This window comes from Peromyscus maniculatus, chromosome 4 (assembly GCF_049852395.1).
Source record: "Peromyscus maniculatus bairdii isolate BWxNUB_F1_BW_parent chromosome 4, HU_Pman_BW_mat_3.1, whole genome shotgun sequence".
Classification (NCBI taxonomy): Eukaryota; Metazoa; Chordata; class Mammalia; order Rodentia; family Cricetidae; genus Peromyscus; species Peromyscus maniculatus.
Window position 1 is genome coordinate 135,319,271 of NC_134855.1, and position 25,974 is coordinate 135,345,244.

Below are 25,974 nucleotides of genomic sequence, written 5' to 3' on the forward strand. Positions count from 1 at the left end.
GAGATAAAAACTTTAGGCTCACTCAGTACTGAGTACCCCATTGAGTTCCTGCCGCAGATCTAACGGTTGAGGGATAAACAAAATGGACAAAAATTCCTGCCCTAGTTGAGTGTACGGCCCCGGTTAACTAAGACAAATGTATAACTTTAACTAAAATTCCCAGTCACTTAATTCTTGACCCTCCCACCATGCTTGTAGTTTCCTTCTGGATCTTCTGTATAAACTCCTTAGGTCACAACTAATCACTCTGCCCTTCGAAAGGCAGACTTGCCTTCAAGGCCCAGGGCTCCAAATACAACCACAAAAAAGCACTGGTTACAAATCATGACTACTTGACCAGGCCGGCCAGCATCTTTATACAGTGCTCATACTGTGGCCATCAGAAACATTTTATAGTTCTTCACTTTTCTTGTAGCAAAGCCAAACCTTTATTCTTGGGTGAGCCATTTTCCTGGACAAATCTCTAAAGCAAGTCCCTGAGGACTATCATGCAGGGACTGGAAATAACAACTGGAAAGAAGCTCTCTGAGAACCATGCGTTAATGTGAGCGAAGGAAGAAGGCAGACTAAATTTCCACTCAGTCAATACAAGCTGTTCCGGTCCACGGATGACTTCATGATTACTTCACTCTCACTTCTGGAGAGCCCACCATGACACTTGCCTAGGACAGGACACCTAGGCCTGCTCTCCCACCTGCTAGGACATGTGTACCCTCCCACAGATGAGGAGTGAACAGGGTAAGAGGCCTGTACTAACCCTACTAACGGTTGTGTGAGAACTGCAGGGTTTTTTTTTGCTTTGTTTTGGCTTGGTTTTTTGTCACTTGAACCTCCTATTCTGGGCTGGAATTCTTTTTACAACATTCTTGATTCATGTTTAACAATCTGAGCCCCATTCAAAGAAGAACAACCTAGTAAAGCTGTCCTACTCGAGGGCTTTCGTTAGCCGCTACTCTGAGTACCTCAGCTAACATATCTTCACTTATTTGTCGTTGACTTGTCCCTCAATACTAAGAGGTCACAATGTCTACTCTTTTCTATAATAAGTATCTCTATTTCTTTCAACTATTCTTTTTCTATTTTTGGGGGGGTGGGGTTGCTGTGTCCCCCTAGCTAGCCTAAAACTGTCTATGTAGACCAGGCTGGCCTCAAACTCAGAGAGATCTGCCTGTCTCTGTCACACAAATGCTAGGATTAAAGACCTATACCACCATTCATGGTTTTCCTCAGCCATTCTTCAGTTCTTACATGACACTGCTGTGTAAACACAACAGGGGAGAGGTTATTTCAGAGCTGGGCATAGTGTTGCACATCTACAATTACTTTCAACACTTGAGAATCAGAGGCAGGCAGATCTTTGTGAATTTGAGTTCAGCCTGGTCTACATAGCTAGTTCCAGGCCGGCCAGGGTTACACAGAGAGACCCTGTCTCAAACAAAACAAAACAATCAAACAAACAAAGAAAAATGTTATTTCAGGATGCTGAAATAAGTAAGGAAACACTACCTTTAAAATCTGAAATATAGGCTAGGGACATGGTTTATTGACTAACATGAGAAAGAACCCCAAGTTAGATCCCAGCAGCAATAAAGCCCAAATATGATTCTATAGGAATCTACACATGAAAACATTCAAGAAAAATATAGAGAAAAGGCAGGTCATAAGCATCAGTAGCCAATTAAACATTTTGTTCTCCAACCAAACACATATGAAAATACAAACAAAGCATTTTGCTCATGCAAGCCAATGCAAGTATCTGGCCACAGACTTCTGAGTTAACAGTGCTAAAAAGCGCTTATCTATAAGGCTTTCAAAATGGAAGTCCTAACTACGTTTTCCCACCAAAATCATACCAGAATGTCATACTGTGATATTTTGATGTGACAGATTTTAAAATGAAGGCTATAAAAACTGCCACATTATAAAAGTTTTTACTGCAAACATTTAATTGAGGTAGCAAAGGGAATCAAGAAAAATCAGAGACTAACTCAGCTATAAGAGTGAGAATTCTCCCACTGGTCTCATAATCCTTCAAATGGTGGCCAGTTTGCCCTCAGGAATCATTAAAAAAAACAAAATATATGACTAGACAAAAAGTATGGAAGCAACCAGCAACCAAGAGAACCCAATTACTAAGACATGAGTAAAACAGTTACTTTTCTCCTCTATTCTTTCTTTCTTTCCATTTCACTCTCCATTTTTTTCTTTGGAGGGGCAGGCAGGGGAGCACACGCCTGTATTCCCAGTACTTGGGGAGGCAGAGGGAGGGAGGTCTCTCTGCGTTTGAGGCCATTCTTGTCTAGAACTCAAAGAGATCCATTCAGGATTGAAGGCAGGCACCTCCACTCCTGACTTAATTTCTCCTTTTTAAACAACACACATATTTTAAGTTTTATATTACAAATGTCATAATCACAACTTCTTTTTAAATAGAGGGAAGGCCTAACAAGATGGCTCAGAGAACAAAGGTTCTTGCCACCGAGCTTGATGATCTAAATTCAATGCCCAGGATCCACACTGTGGAAGGACAGAACAGAGTTCCCAAACTGTCTATGACCTTCACATGTTCCCCATGGCATGCATGCGGTCACACATGCACACACGCACAAATAAACGCCATTTTAAAAATTATGAATAGGTCAAGAGTGGTGGTGCACAGCACTTGGGAGGTAAAGGCAGGCAGATCTCTGAGTTTGAGGCCAGCCTGGTCTACAGAGCTAGTTCCAAGACAGCCAGGAATATACAGAGAAATGCTGCTCTGAAAAATGAAAACAAACAATAAAAGAACATATTGAGGAAAATTTAGGCATGACAGTTTACACCTATAATTCCAACACTTAGGAAGCTGAGGCAGAGGATTGCTAGGAGTTCTAGGACAGCCTGGGCTATAGTATGATGCCGTGTCTCAAAAGAAAAAAAAAAAACTAATTAAATTTTAAAACAGGGAGTAAAGGTCTAGTTGTAATTAAACATATCAACAACTCATAAATTGTCAAGAATTTTACACACACACATATAAAACTTTAATGAAAATAACTATTTCCTTGAAGAGTTAGAAGAGGCTGCAGGGTCTCTAAGAACATCAGTTACTCAGCATCTGTAGCCTCTCCATATATTTGAAAACCTTATCAACAAAATGTGCGATTAATGTTGACTATTCATAATTTGTGTACAAAAGCTTGCAGACAGAAACCTGCATTTGCTGCCATGAAAATGGTTGGGAAAATGAACTAATCTAAGAAAGCAAGGTCTCACGCCTATAATTCTAACATGTGGGCCGGGGGTGGAGGTGGGGGAGAGGTGGAGGCAGGGGGATCTCTGTGAGTTTGAGGCCAGCCTGGTCTACCAGAGAGAGTTCCAGGACAGCCAGAGCTACACAGAGAAACCCTGTCTTGAAAAAAAAAAAAAAAAAAGAACAAAAGAATGCAACCCATTGGAATGTCCCTTTAAACTCGTCTAAACACTGTTATCCTGCAATAAGGCAAGGGCCTGAAAACTTCCACCCAGCCAGCAACTGCGACCCTTCCAAGGAATTGGGCTGAAGGAGTACTTTGATCTTACCTCTACAACAAATCTGACTAGAGGATAGAGGGATGCATTCTCAAGAAATTCTCAAAAGAACGTATGAATTTCTCAAAGCAGAAGCTCTAAAATTAATCTATGAGCAAGAGAAAAAAGGACACAGACCAAAGGAACATAAAAGCCTTTACCCATTTACTGTATCTCAAAGGGCCAGTGAATCCCATGGCTTCGATGATCTTCGTGAAGGGACCAACCTTCTCTTCAACAGGCTGCGGGAAATCGCGGGCAGCAGGAAGCTACTTAACCAAAGAGAAAGAAATCAAAATTAGTCACAAGAAATTCTCTAAATAAAATGCTTTTATTATTTATTTATTCTAAGGACATTTTTATTGCTTAGATTTCTTTTCACTTTGACTTCTTTTTTTCTGCCTGATCTCTTGATTTCTTTTGAATGATTTTTGGGGACTTTATATGATTGCTTGCTTTGAGTGTTCTGTTCTGTTTTAGTACAGTGCTGGAGACCAAACCCGGGGCTTCACGAGTGCTAGGCAAGTGCTCTCTCGTGGAGCCAGACTCAAAGCCCTCACCTAGGAGTGCAAACACATCCAAAATGGTATCTAAGAGACATCCTCCAGATTACAAAGCAAGACATACCCACCTCAATAACCATGTGCCTGTGACCCCATAATTAGGAAAGAACAGACTAGAGGTACTAGAGTAAAGGTGACATGAAAAAGAGTGGGAGGACTCGGTGGCTAACAGCACTGGCTGCTCTTCCAGGGGACCTGGGTTCAATTCCCAGCGCCCCCATTGCAGCACACACTGCCTGTAACTCTAGTTCTGGGTTCTGACGCCCTCTTGTGGCCTCTGAGGGCACCAGGCTTGCACATAGTGCACAGACATTCAGGCAGGCAAAACACCCTTTACACATAAAAAACAGAAGGAAAAGGGGTGAAGGGTGGGCAGGAGTGGGTGTGGAGAAGCGACAAGGAAAGACAGAAGAGGAGGAGGGAGAGAAGAGGGAGGAAGAAAAAAAGGAGGAGGAAAAATCCCAGGAAAACCTGCTCCAATGCCTCCAATAAAGAAAGGTAGATAATTCACCAATAAGAAATTCTTGCAAGGTTTATGGCTGTTTTAAACTTGTACAAAGTCCATAAAACAGTTTTCCTCTAAAACAATTTTTAATTTCTAGACAAGAGCCTACAGTAGAAGAAACAGGCTACAAGCTCACAAGATAGACTTCACCTAGTCAATTAGTCTGTCACTTACCACCCTCTGTAAACTTGGGGAAACCCCTTCAAGCCCCGCAACCTCACCTTCTACATTCACTTCAGGCAGGCGGTCTAGAGCAGAGGACACACTCACCTTACTTGTGGTGTGGTATTTCCTACTCTGCTGTGTGTCCATCCCAACACTGTGTTCGGATCCCACCCAGATTCGAGACTGCTCCATCTGTGGCCTCTGGAGGGTGAACAGACAGATGTAAGGGACTCGAGCATTGCTTATCAAAGTTAACCCAAGTGGAGCTGCTCTGGCTGGTTCCCCCAACCTTGCCTGCCCAACTTCTGGTGAAAGATCACCGCGAGGACCCAAGATCAGCAGCCAGAGTGGTGTCTGGTAGGTGGCAGGTGCTCAACGAATATCTCTTAAATATGTGAAGCTGGATGTGATGGCTGACACTTGCAATCCCTGGAAGGCTGAGGCAGGAGGACTGCTGTGAGTTCAGTGCCAGTCCACAGCATAGCGAGAGACAGTTCCAAAGAACAAAATAAAACTCAAAAATGAATTAATTAATTCTTTTTTTTAATGATTTATTTTTTTTTTATTTTATGTGCATTGGTATTTTCCCTGCATGTATATCTTGTGAGAGTGTCAGATCTTGGAGTTACAGACAGTTGTGAGCTGCCATGTGGGTGCTGGGAATTGAACCCGGGTCCTCTGGAAGAGCAGCCAGTGCTCTTAACCGCTGAGCCATCACTCCAGCTCCTGAATTCATTAATTCTTGAAGAAATAAAAGGATTCAGTCCTAGAAATACAGACTGAATCTGAGTCAACTCAGAGAAATAAAATTATAATAGGAAAGAGTACTGCAATAAGTTTCCATGAAAATGCTGACAATGTTTGCTGTGTGGGAGAGAGGGCATGGATTTTAAGTTTAAAACATGCTACTGCTAGCAGGTATATCTCTATGAGTTTGAGGCTAGCCTGGTCTACAGAATGAATTCCAGGACAGCCAGGGCCATGCCAAGAAACTCTGTCTCAAAAAAACAAAAATAAAAATGACGACAACAACAACAACAACAAAAAAAAAGTTGGGGATTTAGCTCAGTGGTAGAGTGCTTGCCTAGCAAGCGCATGGCCCTGGGTTCGGTCCTCAGGTCTGGAAAAACAAAACAAAACAAAACAAAACAAACAAACAAACAAAAACCTTGAGGTTAAAGAGATGGCTCAGTGTTTAAAGAGTACTGACTGCTCTTCCAGAGGACCAGGGTTCAATTCCCAGCACCCACATGGCAGCTCACAACTGTCTGTAACTCCAGTTCCAAAAACTCCAACACCCTCACACAGACATACATGCAGACAATATACCAATGACATAAATTAAATTAAAAAATAAAACAATATAATTTTTTAAATTGCTTCTGCCATCTAAAAGCTCAGTGGCCATCGACAACTTGCTGCACCGGGCTACAGTGAGGCCTGAATGGGGAAGCGTGGAAAGGGCATCTCACTGAACAGGTACTAAATGAACGAAGTCGCAGTCACCACCAGATCACAACGGCCTTCCTGTCGGCCACCCTGCCTTTGACAACAGTATGGCAACACAATAGCCACTTAGGATCACGGCCAGGGCTAGCTACATGCTTCCCATAATTTCCTCCTCAGTCCACCTACAACTCTAGTCGGTTAGTGTTGCTATAATAATAATAATAATACTTCAGGAAATAAACTTCTCAAGAGAAACTGTATGTAAGCACTACAAGAATGAAGCCAGAAATATCCAGTGAGGGGCATAAACTAAGGCAGAATCACTCGAAAAATCAGATAATTAAGGATTGAATTTTTTTTTTTTAAAGAATTGGGGTCTTGCAATGTTGTCCAGCCTGGGCTACTACATCCCACTGATATTTTGCTTTTCTTTCTTTTTAATTAATTCATTTATTTTTAGGTAGGGTCTCATGCAAACCATACTAGCCTCAAATTCATTATGTAGCTGAGGCTGGCCTCTTCCTGCCTCTGCTTCCCAAGTGCTGAGATTACAGTATTCTGCTGTTGTTGAGTCAGGGTCTCACTATGTACTCCGGTTGTCCTGGCCTTGAACTCACTGAAATCTGCCTGCTTCCGCCTGCCTCCCAAGTGCTGGGATTAAAGACACAGGCCACCACACCTGGCTACAGTGTTATTTGTAATATGGTTTCAACAGAAAGCACAGGGTTCCGTATACACTGTCCTGCTTTTCCACACACACAGTCTCTCCCGCTGTGAGCATCCCACAGAGCAGGACATTGTTACAGTGAACTTGATCATCACTACCCACCCAAAGACCACAGTTTATACTAGCGATGAACATAAAAAACAGAATTGTAAAAAATGTTGAAATTTTGAAAACATAGGTAAAATTACAAACAAAATCATGAATGCGTGTGGATAAATGGAAATGAAATGGTTACTTGGTCAAACTGTCTTGTGGGGTGCAAATGAGGAATGTACCTCTGCAGTAGGACACTTTGCCTAACATGGGCAAGACCTTGGGTCTGACCTCCTGCACCACAGGAAAAGGAAGAATGCATTATGGGTAAGTTTGAGAATTCAGTGTCCAAATTCCCAGTAATGTTTTAATTGCTTTAAATTAATTACAAGGGGGTTGTAGGTGCTGGGCTTGGAGGCACATGTCTTTAATTTAATCCCAGCACTCAGGAGGCAGAGGCAGGTGGATCTCTGAGTTTGAGGCCAGCCTGGTCTACAGAGTGAGTTCTACCCAGGACAGTCTCAAAAAAAAAGGAGGGCGGGGGGAGTAGAGGGTTCATCCTTCAATTCTGGTTTATTCCAAAAAGAGGAGGGATAAACGGAATTAACAATGATTTTGCTGTTTCATCCTAATAAAGGGAAAAATACTTTCTCATTGTGGAACAGTACTATTTGTATTTCTTTCCAAACAAGGATATTAAAAGATTAGTCAGAACTCCTCTGCAGTCCCAGGACACTTATGCTTTAATTCTCCAGTACCAAGCAGGCTTTGTGAAATACAGACTAAACACAGAACACCTCCCATGACATCACACACATCAGTGTAATGGCCCATCCAGAGCACAAAGCACTTCAGCTGCCTCCAAGAATGCAGCGAGTGCAGCCTGAGCAAGGACTCTGGCCTCTCCTCTGCTGGTGTAGCTCAGACACCTTTCTCTGTCCGGGCCTCTCCTCTGCTGGTGTAGCTTAGACACCTTTCTCTGTCCGGGCCTCTCCTCTGCTGGTGTAGCTCAGACACCTTTCTCTGTCCTCATAGCTCCACAGTGGTCACAGACTCCTCTCACTGGGCTTTACTGAACTGCGAAGCACCAGGGCAACACCCAGCCTCCCACTCCTCTGCTCATCTATAAACACGCATTTACTTTGCAGACCACTCTCCTTGCCTTTGCTTCCTTCAAAAAGGGCCTTTGAACATCTCAGTTTTTCATCTTTTCAAACCGAAGAGACACCAATAAACAAAACTGCCCCAAATAACTCAAACATTTCTTTTTCAAAGAGACCTTCTCTCTCTTCTTTTGGTTTTTGTTTTCTTGCTGGTTTTCCTTTTTTTTTTTTTTTTTTGAGGCAGGGTCTCATGTGGTCTAGCCTATCCCTGAACTCACTCTGTAGCTGAGGATAATTTTGACTCTACCAGTGCTGAAATGGCAAACCTGGACTACACTGCCCAACCTGATGGGGTGCTGGGGACCAAATGCAGGACCTGGTGTGTACTAGAGAAGCACCAGCTGAGCTACACCCCAGTCCTTCAAGAGGCCTTCCCTAACTACCTTGTCAAAAGAACAGTTCTTTACATCCCATTATTCTCTGCCAAACGGTAGCCTATTCAGTTCCTCCATGGTACTCATTATATTTATATATTTACTGAAATATAATTATATGTTCACTGAAGTAGTTGCTTATTTTCCATCACCACTGTCAAAAGGATACATGATGGAAAGAAGACATGTAAATAGTTGTTGACAAAACAAATCCTCCGTTTGCACAATAATTATTTGATTACCCACCCCCACCACCTTTGACCACATATACACCATAGATACATGCTTCATTTATCTAAGCTCTATTAAATGCTCAAGATATGCCATCCCTCATACAGGTTTTGGGACAGAAATAAATCTGTGTCCTCTGGGAGCACATAGTCTTACAAAGAAAAGAAAACAAACAATAACTTAATATATAAAAAAAAAAAAAAAAAAAAAAAAAAAAAACAGAACCACGTAGCACACTGAAAATGTCACTCAGCAGAAGGAAAACACTGCAGTGTCAGGAAGGATGGAGGGCATCCAGAAGGCTGACACACTGCTTGGAAGAGGACATCGTGCAAGCGCCACTTGGAACAGTATTTGGTAGCATCTAGTTAAGATTAATGTCCAGCAAGGAAGGCTGGGGAATCGTACATCTTACCAAACAGAAGCGACTGCACGCACTCACAGCAGCAGTGTCAGGTAAGGCCCCAAGGAGACACAACCCAAACAACCATCAGCACAAGAACTTGACAATCAAGGCATCGCCATTTAATAAAATACTGTGCACTCAAGCCCCAGGCCCAAAAGAGTAAATACCATGTGAGAAATAGTCAACCATCACCACAAAGAACAGATTTATTAAATCTCTCAAACAAGGCTGAATCATAGCAGACAAACACAAGAGACTGCCTAACAGATGTTTAAAAAAAGCAAATGAATCTACAGAATACAAAGTAAAGATCTGCTAACCTTGGCTGGGGTAGTGGCTAATGGGGAATCAGAGACATCTGCAATCTGTTTGTTTGTTTGTTTTGTTTTTCAAGACAGAGTTTCTCTGTGTAACAGTCCTAGCTGTCCTAGAATTTGCTTTGCAGACCAGGCTGCCCTCGAACTCACAGAGATCTGCCTACCTTTGCCTCCTGAGTGCTGGGATTAAAGGTGTGACTACTCGACGAGACTTCTGCAATCTTGGTAATGTGTTTTGTTTTGTTGTGAGACACAGTCTCATGTAGCCCAGGCTGGCCTCAAATGCACTACGTAGCTGAGGATAACCTTCTGGTCCTCCTGCTTCCACTTCCCAAGTGTAGGACTACTGGCATGCAACACCACACCTGGTTTATGTGCCGCTGTGCCGTTTCATAAGCGTTAGGCAGGCACTCTACCAGTTGACTTGAATATCCTCGGTTCTTGTTCTCTTGACCTGGATGCTGGGTATGTTCACTCTATAATAATTCACTGAGCTGTACACTTTTGATTTGTGCCTTTTCCTCCGTTTATCTTATATCCCGAGAAGAATATACAAGATTACTTAGGTTTGGAATAGGCAGAATAAACAACAGAAATCAGAAAGAGAAAACAATGACCCAGAATCACCAGGAAATCCTTCCTAAAAGAGGGCAAAGCAGGGAAGTGAGAGTGCAGCTGAGGAACCTGATGCAGGAAAAGAATGCACACAGGGCCATGGGCCGAAGCTCTAGCTTCCTCACAAATGTTCTGAGAACCAAAAACAAATCATGCATGTAAAAGAGATGTGCAAACTACAATGGATAATATACAATATAAACGTAGGTCTGTTCCAGACAACTATCACCACAAACTCTTGCAGATAGGCCCATGCTACAAAAAATTTAAGATTTTGAAGCTGGGCATGGTAGTGCACACCTTTGATCCCAGTACTCAGGAGACAGAGACAGGCAGATCTCTGTGGATTTGAGGTCAGCCTGGTTTACATGGTGAGTTCCAGGACAGCCAGAGCTATAAAGTGAAACCTTGTCTCAAAAATACATACATACATACATACATACATACATACATACATACATACGGAAAGGAAGGAAGGAAGGAAGGAAGGAAGGAAGGAAGGAAGGAAGGAAGGAAGGAAGGAAAGAAGGAAGGAAGGAAGGAAGGAAGGAAGGAAGGAAGGAAGGAAGGAAGGAAGGAAAAAGGAAAGAGTGTAAGATCTCATACAACAGGAAGGCAGGAAGGTTCAGTGGACAGAAGACCTTGCACACAGCCTGATAACCTAAGTTCAGTACAGATCCTACAAGGTGGCAAGACTATGCTGTCCTGTGACTTTCCCATGAGTACTATGACACAGGTACCCTGCACTCACACACACAATATAAAATAAATGAAATTTGAAAATCGATTCCACACTTATTTTTCCTTTCCAAAAAGCTTGAGGGCTGGGGATGCTGGGCTGGCATCGAAGCCCTGGAATCCACCCTCAGCACTACCCAAAGCTGGTGTAGTGGGGTGGGCCTGTAATGCCAGCACTCAGAGAAGGTGGAAGTAGGCACAGCAGCAGTTCAAGGTCATCCTCACCCAGACGGTTAATTCAAGACCAGTCTGGACCATATGAGTCAACAAATAACAAGTAAATAGGTAAAACAATAACCCCCAAAGGGTCTTGAAAGTGAAGAGGTCCCATGATGGGAGGAGGAGCAGGACAGAGACAGACTCAAACAACTACTGGATGCTGAGGGTACGTGTGTCTCACAGTCCAGCCAAACTGTAAGCTCCACCAGGGCACAGCCCACTTAGATCCTTTTATTCTCCGCCCCAGTGCTCAACACCATTCTGGGCACGGAATCAGCACTCAATAAAAACTAGGTAGATTTTTTTTTCTACTTTGTTCAAAGAGAAGGACAACCTGGAGGAGGTCCAAAAAAGAACCACAGACTGATCAAAGGAGGACGAAAAGGTCCTGGTGGAAAGGTTAAAATGAACTGGAGTTGTTTGGCTTGGAGGAAAGGCAACTGAAGAATTAAGTAACTCAGAACAGCTCTGGGGCTGGAAGACACTACAGAGGTCTCCCAGGCCAATTTTTTCACTTCATAGATGAGGAGACTAAAACCAAGGGAGAGGCTGGAACTTAGAGAAGGTAGGTTAGGGCAGTTTATTTTTTTATTTTTTTGTTTTGTTTTGGTTTTGGTTTTTGGGGGGTTTGTTTTGTTTTGTTTTTGCTTTATAGTGAGGATTAAATTTATTCGAGCAGTATGAGCTTATATAGTAATAAAAATAGTAGTTACGAAACTGGGTGTGGTGTCCCATGCCTCTAATCCCAGCACTACAGAGGCAGAGGCAGAGGCAGAGGCAGGCGGAGCTCTGAGTTGAAGGTTAGTCTGGTCTATAAAATAAGATCCTGTCTCAATAAATAAATCCTCAGTCAATAAATGTAAGACCAACAGAAAGAAGAAATCAACATTGGGCAATATCACTGTAATGATTATTAGTCTAGAACCATCAAGAGAATTATCATATAACCAAACAATCCAATTTGGACATATATCCAAAAGCAGGGTCTCAAGAGAGATCTTTGCACACCAGAGTCTATTATAACATTATTCACGACAAACAAGAGATGGAAGCAATCCAAACGTCCAATGAACCATACAGAACATTAGGCCAGCCCTTACAAGCAGAAATCCTGTAACATGCTACAGTATGAACACAAAAGAACTTAAGCTAAGTGAAATAAGCAAGCTGACTACACTTATATTTGATAATTAGGATGCTCAAACTCCCTATTAAAAATAAGGGAAAAAAATCTCCTGAGTGTGGTGGTGTACCCCCTTGATCCCAGTACTGGGAGGCGAAGGCAGGAGGAGCTCTGAATTCAAGGCCAGCCTGGTCTACAGAGCTAGATCTGGAACAGCCAGGACTATACAGAGGAAGGAAAAATGTTAAGAAAATTAGAGCTTATAATGCCAAAAAACGGAAATAATTTACAATTTTAGTAACAAATAAAGACTATCTAAACATAAATAATGTCTGTACTAGTAAATGAACAGGCATCAGAATATATAATTCTATATATTTGATATTTGTTAAGGTACTTAACTATTTCCTTTTTTTCTCAGTGCTAGAGACTGAACCCAGTCCCTCATGCATACAAGGAACTGAGCTATACCCCAGCCCTGTCAGGGTACTTAAGGGAAAAATTAATACGTACACATTTCCATAAAGATGGGACGAGAACCAGCAGAGACGAAAATACCGACATTTTCAGATCTGAAGTCACGGGCGATTTTATTCCCTTTATTACTAAAGTATTGTATGACTAAGCAGGACAGTGGTGGTGCACGCCTTTAATCCCAGCACTTGGGAGGCAGAGGCAGGCAGATTCCTGTGAATTTGAGGCCAGCCTGGTCTACAGAGTGAGTTCCAGGACAGCCAGAGCTACACAGAGAAACCATGTCTCAAAAAAAACAAACAGGGGCTGGAAAGATATCTCAGAGGTTAAGAGCACTGACTGCTCTTCCAGAGGTCCTGAGTTCAATTCCCAGCACCCACATGGTGGCTCAAGAGATCTGGCGCACTCTTCTGTATACATAATAAATAAATCTTTAAAAAAAAAAAACAAGCCGGGCGGTGGTGGCGCACGCCTTTAATCCCAGCACTCGGGAGGCAGAGGCAGGCGGATCTTTGTGAGTTCGAGGCCAGCCTGGGCTACCAAGTGAGTTCCAGGAAAGGCGCAAAGCTACACAGAGAAACCCTGTCTCGAAAAACAAAAAAAAAAAAAAAAAAAAAAAAACAAAAGCCGGGCGGTGGTGGCACACGCCTTTAATCCCAGCACTCGGGAGGCAGAGCCAGGCGGATCTCTGTGAGTTCGAGGCCAGCCTGGGCTACCAAGTGAGTTCCAGGAAAGGCGCAAAGCTACACAGAGAAACCCTGTCTCGAAAAAACCAAAAAAAAAAATAAAATAAAAAAAAAAACAAAAACAAACAAACAAAAAGTGTTATATGACTTAGAAAAAATTAAGAAACTAAAACTCTTTAAAGAGCCCAAGGTTAAAGACATCACAATAAACCATGTGATCAATGATAAACTAAGGCCCTAAATAATCATGTCTTGGATTTTACGTTCATAAAGAAAATGAAATATTTTGTCACCCAAAGAAAAGTAGCACAAAATAATTTTAAAAAGAAAACTGAAACGTTAACTCTAAGATGAATATCTGGAAAAGGTCCCTAACAGTAAAAACCATCAGACTGTGACATGGTATCCCAGGCTAAGTTCCACTGCTGGGGTATTTAGAAGCAATGCCCTGGACAGGTCACTCAAAGAGCCCGTCTTGAACCGACATCACAGAGACCCTCACTGTTCTCCTGGGGCTTTGCCATCATAAAATGTGGTTTGCACATAAATAAGGTTTCATACCAACCAAAAGAACAACTTTACCTGGGAAATGCTGGAGAGAGTCCTGCCCCACTGTCTTTGGGTAGGAGATACTGATACCAGTTGGCTGCATATTGGAACCCACTGGGAGATGCTAATCTGGTTCCTCTAGAAAAGAAAAACATTGTCAGGAATCTATATCAGAGTCCATATGTAGAGAGTAGAGTGTACCTGTTGACATTGTAAAACAGTAAGAATTATATATTTGGTAAATATCTTTAATTCCTCCATTGGGAGGCAGAAATGGAGGATCTTTTAAGGCCAGCCTGGACTACATACTGAATTCCAGGCCAATCAGGGATACATAGTGAAACCCTTTTTAAAAAAGGGTTGGAGGAGAAGAAATACATATTCAGCCTTCAAGTTTGGTTCCTGGCAAGAGTTCCTAGACCTCCTGGGGTTCAGACATGAGTGTTTTGTCTTTCATGACAACCACTTTCACACTTAAGAGTTTATGAGATGACTTGACTCTAAGGACAGAGGACTGGCTGGCTAAGGAGCCAATCACTTAAAGCTCACACTCGCCCGAGTGCCACAGAGTAACCTAAGTGTACTGTTCCTGCTCTGCTTGTGTGTCAACAACTTCCAATGTCCCAAAATTAACAGATGGCAGCTTTAGGATGAATACTGGAAGCCAGGTAGCTGCCTCCAGAACCCACGCCCGTTCATGAGATCAAAAGGAACAGTTCGCCTCAAAGCTCCTTCTAATACTGGAACCATTGATAGTGTTTTGAGTCAATTAAAACAGCATATTGGGGGTGGGAGGATGGTGCCGGTTGTCACACAGATCTGGGGTTCGATTCCCAGCACCAACATGGGGACTCACAACAGTCTGTAACTCCAGGGGATTCGATGCCCTCTTCTGGCCTCTGCTGGCACTTGTACTCATCCATGCACATATACATGAATATTTAAAACAAACAAATCTTAAAGAAATAAAACACCATATTTGGGGCTGGCACTATGACTTGCTGCCATGCCTCCTGAGTTTGCTGCCCTGGACCCATACGGTGGAAGCAGAGCCAACTCCTGTGGGTATTCTTTGGACCTCTACACATGTGCATACATGTGCATGTGTCTGTGCACAAACATGAAAACAAGTAAGTAAATAAATAAATGTAATAAGGTATAGAGTCATCTTTTTAAAAATTAAGGAAAAAAAAAAAAAAAGCCAGGTGTTGGTGGCGCATGCCTTTAATCCTAGCACTCAGGAGGCAGAGGCAGGCGGATGGATCTCTGTAAGTTCAAGACCAGCCTGGTCTACAGAGCAAGTACCAGGACAGCCAGGATAGAGAGAGAAGTCCTGTCTCAAAAAACAAGAGAGAGAGAGAGAGAGAGAGAGAGAGAGAGAGAGAGAGAGAGAGAGAGAGAGAGAAGAAGAAGAAGAAGAAGAAGAAGAAGAAGAAGAAGAAGAAGAAGAAGAAGAAGAAGAAGAAGAAGACAGACAGACAAAACAAAACAGCTTATTGGGAGCTGGTAAGATGGTTCAATGAGTGGGCAGATGACCAGAGTTCGATCCTCAGATCCCACAAGGTGACAGGAGAAAACCAATTCCCAAGACCTGACATGTATGATGCTGACATATGTCTGCACTCACATACACATATACACATAACAAACAGCACACCTTGGAAAGAGCCATGTACTCGGAGTCAGAAAGCTTTGGCTCCTCTAGTCATAAACCACACAAAATAACAAACTCTATGAGCTCTGGTTATCTCCTCTCTAAGTTAGAGATAGATCACACTGCCACAACTGTACCTTGTGTTATTAAGCTGAACTCAATCCCCATTTCCTGGATGGCAGGAGGGTCAGGGGTGAGCTGAGGGAAGGCATTAGAACTTTAAATCTTCAGGTACTTTTTTGAAGTGTCTCACAAGTTCACAGATTATGTATGTTTCTAACAGGCCATCCACAGAACCTTATATTCCAAAGGAAACAGGGAAGCCAGCTGGACAACGGTGACACTCATCCCTGATCACTTCTCTAACGGGGAGGCTGAAGCAGAAGGATCATCAGTTCCAAGCAAGCCTGAGCTAGACAGACTCCACTTCAAACACAGTAGTTAAAAAATTTTTATTTCTGTGAGTTGAAGGACAGCCTGGTCTACAGAATGAGTTCCAGGACAGCCAGGGCTACACAGAGAAACCGTGTCTCCAAAAACCAAAAAAAAAAAAGGGGGGGGGGAGGGGGCAACAGGTGGAAGCGAATGCAAATCTAGACTGGAAATACAGCCCAATTGGTGCCATAAACACATGAAGCCTGGATTCAATCCCCAGCACCTGCCTGGCATGCCAGTGCAGCCCAGTAATCCTGGTCCTGGGAGGTGGAGGCAGAAGAATCAGTACCCAAGGTCATTCTCAGTTTTAGAGGGACCAGCCTGGGACACAAATGACCTGGTCGTTTGTAATTTAAAAAGCAAACAAAGGGGCTGGAGAGATGGCTCAGAGGTTAAGACTGCTCTTCCAGAGGTCCTGAGTTCAATTCCCAACAACCACATGGTGGCTCACAACCATCTGTAATGAGATCTGGCGCCCTTTTCTGTGTACATAATTAATAAATAAATGAATGAATGAGTGAATGAATGAATGAGTAAATAAATAAATCAAACAAAAAAAAAAAAACAGTGACAAGTAGAACAATGTGCCACCAAATAGAGACTATTAATTTCTATAAAGAAATTATCTGGGCTGGAGAGATGGATCAGCAGTTAAGAGCACTGGCTGCTCTTCCAAAGGACCCAGGTTCAATTCCCAGCACCCACATGGCAGCTCACAACTGTCTGTAACCCCAGGCTCAGGAGAACCATCCCACCAGGCACGCATGTGATGTACCTATCTATGCAGGCAAAATACCCATTCATATTTAAAAAAAAAAAAAAAAAATCTTTAAAAAAAAAAAAAAGAAAGAACTTGTTTTTTTTTTTTAAATAGGGCTAGTGGCTAGAGAGATGGCTGTCTAAAGCGCTTGGTGTGTAAAGGATTGGCTCCGTTCCTCAGCACCCTCATAAAAAGCTGGCAGTGCATAGCTGTAACCCTGCCACTGGGGAGAAGAAACAGGAGGAGCTCCGAGAGCTCATTGGCCAACAGTCTGGCCAATCAGCAAGCTCCAGGTTCAGTGAGAATCCCTGCTGGTTTGTTTGTCTGTTTGTTTTGTTTTTTCAAGACAGGGTTTCTCTGTGTAGCTTTTCGTCTTTCCTGGAACTCACTCTGTAGCCCAGGCTGGCCTTGAACTCACAGAGATCTGCCTGTCTCTGCCTCCCAAGTGCTGGGATTAAAGGCGTGGAGGATCCCTGTTTTCAAGGTGACAAGTGCTCAAGGAAAACACGGGACATCGACTTCTGGCCTCCACACATGCACACTCATCTGCACACACCCGAACATGTATAAACACATATACTAATGGTGCTCAGTAGTAAAGTTCTTGTGTAAGAGTTAAATTCCCGCTGGGCGGTGGTGGCGCACGCCTTTAATTCCAGCACTTGGGAGGCAGAGGCAGGCGGATCTCCGTGAGTTCGAGGCCAGCCTGGGCTACCGAGTGAGTTCCAGGAAAGGCGCAAAGCTACATAGAGAAACCCTGTCTCGAAGAAAAAAAAAACAAAAAAAAAAAAGAGTTAAATTCCCAGCACCACTGAATGGGAGTAAAAAAAAAATAGAAAGATGAAGAAGAAACTCTAGGGCTGGGGCGTGGCTCAGTGGGTACAGTGCCTTGCCTATCAGGCACAAAGCCTTGGGTTTGATGCCCAGGACACCCACATGAAACTAAGCACAGAGATGCACAGAAGCAGGAGAGTCAAATTCAAGGTCATCCTTGTCTACCTAGTGGGTTTAGACCACCTGGGCTACAGAAGAGTGTCTAAAAAAAAATATTTAAAAAAAATTTAATCTGGAATTGAAATGTACAATAACCAAAATGCGAAGGGGCGTGGCTCAACAGCAGACTTGAGCATGAAGACCTGAGGACCCTGAAGATGCCTCAGTTGAGATTCTCCAGTCAAGGGAACAGAAAGACACCAACGGGGAACCATCAAACCAACAAATATGTCCAGCGTCAGGAAGCTTAGCAGGAAAGGAAAGAAAGGGACAGGAAAAAGACAAAAACAAACTAACAGAAGGCATCAGGGAGGGGCTGGAGAGATGTCTCAGCAGTTAAGAGTACTGGTTGCTTTTCCCGAGGACCTGGGTTTATTCCCAGCACCCATATGACTGCTCACAACCATCCATAATTCCAGTTCTAAGGGATCCAACACTCGTTTCTGGCCTCCACAGGCACTGCACACATATGATCCATAGGCACACATTCAGGTGAACATTCACATACATAAAATAAAGGTAAATAAAATCTACACACACACACACAGCAGAAAATACCCCCAAATTTGTTCTACAACCTAAGAAATTCAACTAGCTTTAAGTAGGATAAATAAAAAAGATACATCATAATCAAACTGTCAAAAGAGGAAGAGAAAACACAAAGAGAAAAAACAGTGTTGACTGCAGCAGCAAGAGAGAATCAACTCATCATACACAAGGGGCCCTCAGTAACGCTGAACTGATTTATCCCCAGAAACCGCAGCAGCCGAAAAACTATGGGAAGAAATCCTCAAGATGTTAAATGAAAAAGACTGTCACAACCCGAGCATGCTAGGACATGACCTGTAAAGCCAGCACCAAAGCGCTGAGGGGGAAGGATACTGGCAAGTTTGAGGCTAGTCTAAGCTACATTGTGAGACCATGCCCTAAAAAAAAAAAAAAAAAAAAAAAAAAAAAAAAAAAAAAAAAAGTAAAATTTCTATATCCAGCAAAACTATCACTCAAAAGTAAAATGGAAGGTAAAACAAAACTTCCCAGATAAACAAAAACAGAGAGAATGTGTAGACAGCAAACAGAACCTCAAAAAAATATTCCTTCCTAATGAAATGAAAGGGCCCTAGATGGGCTGACAAGTTGGCTCAATGGTTAAAAGCACTTGTTGCTCTTGCAGAGAACCCGGGTTCAGTTCCCCACACCCACATGGCAGCTCATGGCTGGCTGTAATTCTGTTCTCAGGGGATCCAACACCTTCTTCTGAGCTCAGTGGGTACAAAGCATGAACATGGTACACATATATACATGCAGGCAAAATATGCACATAAAATCATAAAATAATAAAAAGAGGATGCTGGACAGTAATTCAAATCTACATGAGGAAATAAAATACATTGGCAAAGGTAACTACTTAAGTAAATAAAAATAGATTTTTTTTTTTTTAATTTTTAGGTCTCTGAGGTTTTTTTTTCTGGGGTGGGGCATGGGGGGTTTCGAGACAGGGTTTCTCTGTATAGCCCTAGCTGTCCTGGAATTTGTACTATAGACCAGGCTGGCCATAAACTCAGAGATCTGCTTGCCTCTGACTCCCAAGTGCTGGCACTAAGACTAAAGGCCTATACTTCCGATGACCACCACCTGGCTTTAGGTCTCAATTTTTTAACTTAAAGTTAATTATAAAAGACAATTATAGCCGGGCGGTGGTGGCGCATGCCTTTAATCCGAGCACTTGGGAGGCAGAGCCAGGCGGATCTCTGTGAGTTCAAGGCCAGCCTGGGCTACCAAGTGAGTTCCAGGAAAGGTGCAAAGCTACACAGAGAAATCCTGTCTCGAAAAACCAAAAAAAAAAAAAAAAAAAAAAAAAAAAAAAAAAAGACAATTATAAGCCTGTTGATATACATATAGAAAGCTGTGATCTGAATGACAGTGGAATTATAAAACACAGGAAATAGAATAGAGCTTTATAGAAGCATAGTTCTTATATCTCTGAAATCAAATTGGTACCAATTTAAACTAAATTGGAATAAATTAGGGTGCAGGTCAGGCAGTGGTGGCACACACCTTTAATGCCAGCACTCAGGAGGCAGAACCAGGTGGATCTCTGTGAGGCCAGCCTGGTCTACAGAGTGAGATCCAGGACAGGCACCAAAAAATTACAGGGAGAAACCCTGTCTCAAAAAACCAAAATAAATAAATAAATATAAAAATTTAAAAAATTATGGTGCTAATTTTATTTCCAGTATAATCACAAAAATTATCCCCCTCCCCAAAAAAAAATACCATAAACCTTTTACCACAGGTAGGTCTTATAGCTGAGTGGTGTGCGCGCGCTCACACAGTCTTAAAGACAAATTTTTTTAAAAAATTAAATACAGGGATGTAATCCTGTTGGTAGAGTGCTTGCACGCACATAGCCCCAGTTCCACTCCAAGCACCACATAAACCAGACATCGTGGAGCATGCCTGTAATTCCAGCACTGGAGAGGTGAAGGAGGATCTCATACCCAAGTTCAAGTCCAGCCTGGGATACTTGAGACGCTGTCTCAAAGAGAAGAGGAAGAAATCATCACCACAGAAACACAGTTTTTATTAGTTGATTCTCTGGTCAAACCTAACAACGTCACTGATTTAAAAAAAATCTGGGGTCAGTGAGATGGCTCACTGGGAAAAGGCAACCAGATGGCCTGAACTTTATCGCCGGGACTCACAAGGTAGGAGAGAAGAATCTCAAGTTGTCATGTGACCTCCACACTCAGTGTAGCATACGTGCCCAGGCGAGTGCACATGCACACACATAAATAAATCAGATCTCTGAGTTCAAGGTTAACCTGGTCTACAGGGCAAGTTGCAGGACAGCCAAAGCTACACAGAGGAAACCCTGTCTTGAAAAACCAAAAAAAGGAAGACAGAGAAGAAAGAAAGAAAGAAAGAAAGAAAGAAGGAAGGAAGGAAGGAAGGAAGGAAGGAAGGAAGGAAGGAAGGAAGGAAGGAAGAAAGAGAGAAAGAGAGAGAGAAAGAAAGAAAGAAAAAGAGAGACAGAGAAAGAAAGAAGGAAGGGAGGGAGGGAGGAAGGAAAGAGAGAGAGAGAGAGAGAGAGAAAGAAAAAGAAAGAAAGAAAGAAAGAAAGAAAGAAAGAAAGAAAGAAAGAAAGAAAGAAAGAAAGAAAGAAAAAGAAAAAGAAAGAAGGAAGAAAAAGGAAAGTCTGAGGTGCCGGGCAGTGGTGGCATTCGCCTTTAATCCCAGCATTTGGGAGGCAGAGGCAGGAGGATCTCTGAGTTCAAGACCAGCCTGGTCTACACAGCAAGTTCCAGGATAGCCAAAGCCACACACACACACACACACACACACACACACACACACACACACACACTCTAAAAAAAAACAAGAAAGAAAGAAAATCTGAGGCTCAGAGAAGTCAGACGCTTATTCAAGATTCCCCCTACAGCAGGTGGTGGAACCAAGATCCCCATGACTTTCCAGATCCTAGAGAGGTTCACTTTGTGTATTTGTGAAGGCCTTGCAAGGTGCAGTGCCAGCCCAAATCCCGCTCCCAAGCAGGTGAGCAATAAACACCTGCTACTGATTTCCACTTTGAATTAGCCCTAGAAAATTTACCATAGCTTCATCAAGCTCTGTTACAGTGTATTAGAAGACCTGGGGAGATTTTCTTTATCTAACCCTGCATTTTTGTGCCAAGAAAGATAAACAGGAAATAGAGAAATGGGCACACCTGACAGAGGGCAGATGAGGCGGGTTTTATAGGTGCTACTAATAAGAAGAAATGAACCTGTAATAACCCCTATGCTCGGGAACAAGAAATTTAAGAGAGTTGGGCACAAATCTCCAAAGCAAATCAAGCTGTTCATTTCAGGTCTGCAACTCAATAAACTTTTGTTTTCTATTTCCCCCAAATTATCTATCTCAAAAACTAATTTAGGGCTCAGCAGTAAATTCCTTATCTAGCATGTATGAGGCCCTGGGTTTAACCCTCAACACACACACACACACACACACACATACACACACACACAATTTATAATAGACCAGTTGCCATTTAACCAGCCATCCTCAGATTTTAATTCAACTTTTGCCTTAGCATCTGTAAGTACTTCAGCAAATGAATCCTTCTCTAGGCAACAGGAAGACACCTCAAACAAAATATCCTGAGCAGCAATTGAGAGTTCTGCACTTTGCTAGGGTAACAAGGAACGTACGTAGAGAATGTAGTTACTCACATATAAAGTTAATAAAAACACATAAAATAACAATCCAAAAGCTAGCCAGAGGCAGAAATAGTGTCTGCTACATCAAAGAGTGCTCTTGACCAAGTTTTGCAAATACCTGACTAAAATTTACAAACTGCCCCATGCCTTTGTGACTAGGAACTCCGCTGCCATTTTCTTAACCCTTCCTAGAGATCAGGAGTGACTCTCAAGAGGATTTAAGGCCAAATCTCACGAGGGACGTGGACAGAGCTCCCCGAGAAGATTAGAAATAATCCGGAAGTCTTTCTTTTCCTTCATTCATTCAATAAGTGTGAGGCTGTGCCAAATACAATGCTGGGCAGTGAAAGCCATAGGGCCGTTTCCCCTAAAGCTTTTACTGATAACCTATACATCCCACTGAACTATACAAGAATTCATTTAAAGTCTCTAAAACAAACTAAAGAAACCTCAGAATCCAAAGGGACTGCAAGGAGGTATGTCCTCATTTTTCACATGGACCTGGAACCCCCAGTATCTGACTCAAGGTCACACTGAGACAGACGTGCAGCAGACGCGCCCCCAATTCCACCCCGACTCCAGTCAGTGCGTCCCGAGCTCTTCTCCCAGACAGCGATCCTCATCACATAAAGATCCGAGGTCACTATCTTCTAAAAGGCGGGGAAGCCAAGGCCAAATGAGGGGTAAGGAGAAATGGGAAGCTGTCCCAGTTTCCCTGTGGAAAGGCGGCCACGCAAGCGAGCTGTGGCACGGGCTCCCCCATTTCTCCCCTGCTCTCCCGCCCCGCCCTCTCCAATCCCAACCCGGAGACGCGCGTGCGTCTATAGAAAAGTATTCCTGCACTCACAAGGACTCGCACCAGCAACGCCATGTTCCTCCACGATCATTTCCGGGTGAAGGATGGGCTTCCGGGATCCCGGTTCTCACCACCCCCCTGTGGACGCTGCCCTCTTGCTAAAGGGAGTCGGGCTCCGGCAGCGCAGGCGTAGATGTCGCACTGCGCACCCGCGCGTTCCCCGCAGCGGATCTGAATGGGGTTCCAGGGCGCGAGACTCCGTCCCGGCTGTGCGTCACAAGGGTGCACGTTCTTCCCCCACGCCGCCTCCGGGACCCCGGCCTCTCCCGTCCCACTCACCCTTCGGTAACCCTTTGACAGCCGTTCCTTTTCGTGACTCCACCCCCAGGAGACGACGGGGCTGGGCGAGCAGGACCTCCGGTGTCCCGATAGTTTCCAAAGAGCCCGAGGAGTATGAGAACCTACGAGCCCGGTCCTGGAAAGCCAAGAAGGAAGGTCGTCACTTGCCAGACCTGGCAAAAGAGGAACTTGAGGCATGTGGTTGGCTGGTTAATGGGAGCATCTTTGAATACTGATAGGAAAGAATTAGTAAATGAACAGCCTGGTGGTGGTGGCGCACGCCTTTCATCCCAGCACTCCCGAGGCAGAGGCAGGCAGATCTCTGAATTCGGGGCCAGCCTGGTCTACATAGAGGCTACTCAGCGAAACCCTGCCTTGAAAAAAAATAATTAGTAAATGAGGAGAACGAAGGAGGGAAGGAGTTGCCTGTGGGAATGGGAGGATGGTCTTGGCTGAAGAACTCTTATATCCCAGGAGAAGTATAAAAGAGAAGATATTGCTGTTTGGGGGACTGACAGGAAGCTGAAGAGTTAGCAATTGAAGTACTTCCTCTCTACCCAGTCAATAAAGACCCACTGAGTATTCCATATGTACTGGACACCGTCCGGTGCCTGGTAACCGGTGGAGCTCATGAAGTGGTTGGGGAAAGTACAGGCAGGTTTGTCCAGACAACTTGGGAGAAAAATAAAAAACTAACATGAAGGCACCAATAAATACCTAATAAGAACCATAATATGGACAACTACTTGGTCAGCTTGGCCAAATAAAGCCTGAGAAAGTGACATATAAGGTCACTTCCAGGGTGATACTTTTTTTTTTTCTTTTAAACAAAATTTCTTGTAGCCCTGGCTGACCTCAGGCTCTATGTTCCCGAGGCTGGGCTTGAAGTTCTGATCCTTCCCTGCCTCATCTCCCAAGTGCTGGGATGACAGGCTGTGACACTACACCCAGACTCAACGATTTTGCTTTGGTTTTTTGAGCCAGTCTCATTGTGTAGGTGTGGCAGGCCTGAAACTGGGAACCAACTACCTCTGCCTCCCGAGTGCCACCACATCTGGCAAAATTCTGTGTATTCATTGAGTTTCTGGTTTTTGAATGTTTACATGTTATGACAGGGCAAGACAGAGGTACCTCCATCTTTTTTTGTTTGTTTGTTTGTTTTTTGAGACAGGGTCTCTCTGTGTAACAACCCTGGCTATCTTGGAACTCACTCTGTAGACCAGATGGGCCTCAAACTCACAGAGATCCCCCTGCCTCTGCCTCCTAAGCACTGGAATTAAAGGCATGTGCCACCACACCCAGCATTCCATCTTGTATTCTTGCTGTGGCCATTTTAGATTTAACTAGAATTTGATCTCCTTGATGGAGAATCCCGTGGAAAATTACCCAACTCTATTCTAGAAACCCAAGGTCAAGATGCCCTAGTTAACCTATTCTAGCTTCTGTTCAACTGTCCACTTGTGCAAACCTCCCCCTCCAGATAACCACTTAGCTTAGCTTCTGTTAAATTGCTTGCTTACATGAAGCCCCCACAGCTTCCAAGGGTGAGGTCAGGATGTGGTTTCTGGCTTCCAAAACCCCGGGCTCCAAACACTTGGTGCTACACTTAGGGTGCAAAGAATACTTAAGTGTAGTCCCAGCTGACTGTAATAAAGACTTTCAATTGCCTATAAACTGTGTCTGAGTGTTCATCTCTGGTGGGCTCCCTGTAACAAGATATATATATATACTAATTCACTTTTTTTAGGTTGAAAAATACTCCAAGTGGTATTCAAAAATATAATTCAAGCTGGGAGTCGTGGTGCATACTTTTAATCCCAATGCTTGGGAGGCAGAGGCAGGGGAATCTCTGTGAGTTTGAGGCCAGCCTAGTCTAGAGAGCTCCAAGACAGCCAACGCTACACAGTGAAACTCTGTCTCAAAAAACTTAAAAAAAAAATACAAAAGTTTGCATGGGGGTCTTCCGTTTTTGTCTCCTCAGTGGCTATTCTAACCTGTATTCCTGCCTACGGTATTGCAAGTGTTCCCTTTTCTCCACTTCCTCATCAACACGGTTATAATAGCTAATCTCCTAGAAATGATATCTCATTGTGGTTTCAATTTGCACTTCCCTGATGATTAATGATGAAGTATTTTTTCCATATGCCTATGGCCAATTACATATCTTTTGGGGAGAAATGACTATTCTCAAAAATCCTTTGCCCATTGTTTGGGGTCTGGGTTTAAAGGTATGCACCACCACACCAGCAGATGTCAGTTTTGAGGTGTTAGGGATCAAACCCAGAGCATTGCACATAGCGGGAATGGGGCAAGAACTCTATTAATGAGCTACTCGTTGCCTAGTTTTTAATCAGATATTTTTGTTGCTGTTAAGCTGGGTGAAGTCTTTATATATTTTGGATATTAACATCATGATAGATATATGATTTGCAAATACTTTCCCCCATTCCATAGGTGTCTCTTCATTCTAATAATTGTTTCTTTTTCTAGTTTGAAGTAGTTACAATTGTCTTGTTTTTGGTTTTGTTGTTTCCATACTTTGGAGATAATTAAACTACTGGGATTGGGACTTGTTAGCTCACTCATTTAATCCCAGCACTTGGGAGACAGAGGCAGGTGGATCTTTGTGAGTTCAAGGCCAGCCTGGTCTACAGAGCAAGTTCCAGGACAGGCTCCAAAGCTACACAGAGAAACCCTGTCTCAAAAAAACCAACAACAACAAAAAAACTACTGGGCTTTGGGCATGATGGTACATGCCGTTAATCTCAGCATTTGGCAGGCAGAGGCAAGCATATCTCAGAGGCCAGCCTAGTCTACACAGAGAGTTCCAGGATAGCCTTGACTATATAGTGAGATTCTCTCTAAAAAAATAATAATAGTAGTAATAATAAACT

General features: G+C 43.2%; 1 protein-coding gene across 2 annotated transcripts in view; it reads right to left on the minus strand.

The window, feature by feature from the left end:
- Window positions 1–23,068, minus strand: part of Uqcc1 (ubiquinol-cytochrome c reductase complex assembly factor 1) — an 88,950-nt gene extending 65,882 nt beyond the window's left edge. Inside the window, exons 1-4 of one of the 2 annotated variants that reach the window (XM_006988259.4) lie at window positions 22,793–23,068; window positions 13,920–14,024; window positions 4,888–4,983; window positions 3,711–3,818 (exon numbers count right to left, since the gene is read on the minus strand). In XM_006988259.4, the coding sequence (XP_006988321.1) occupies window positions 3,711–3,818; window positions 4,888–4,983; window positions 13,920–14,024; window positions 22,793–22,816 (333 nt within the window). In that variant the 5' untranslated portion in view covers window positions 22,817–23,068. Of the gene's footprint in view, window positions 1–3,710; window positions 3,822–4,887; window positions 4,984–13,919; window positions 14,025–22,792 lie in introns of those variants that run through there. The other variant, XM_042276590.2, reaches the window with a different exon arrangement.
- Window positions 23,069–25,974: the final 2,906 nt, after the last annotated feature.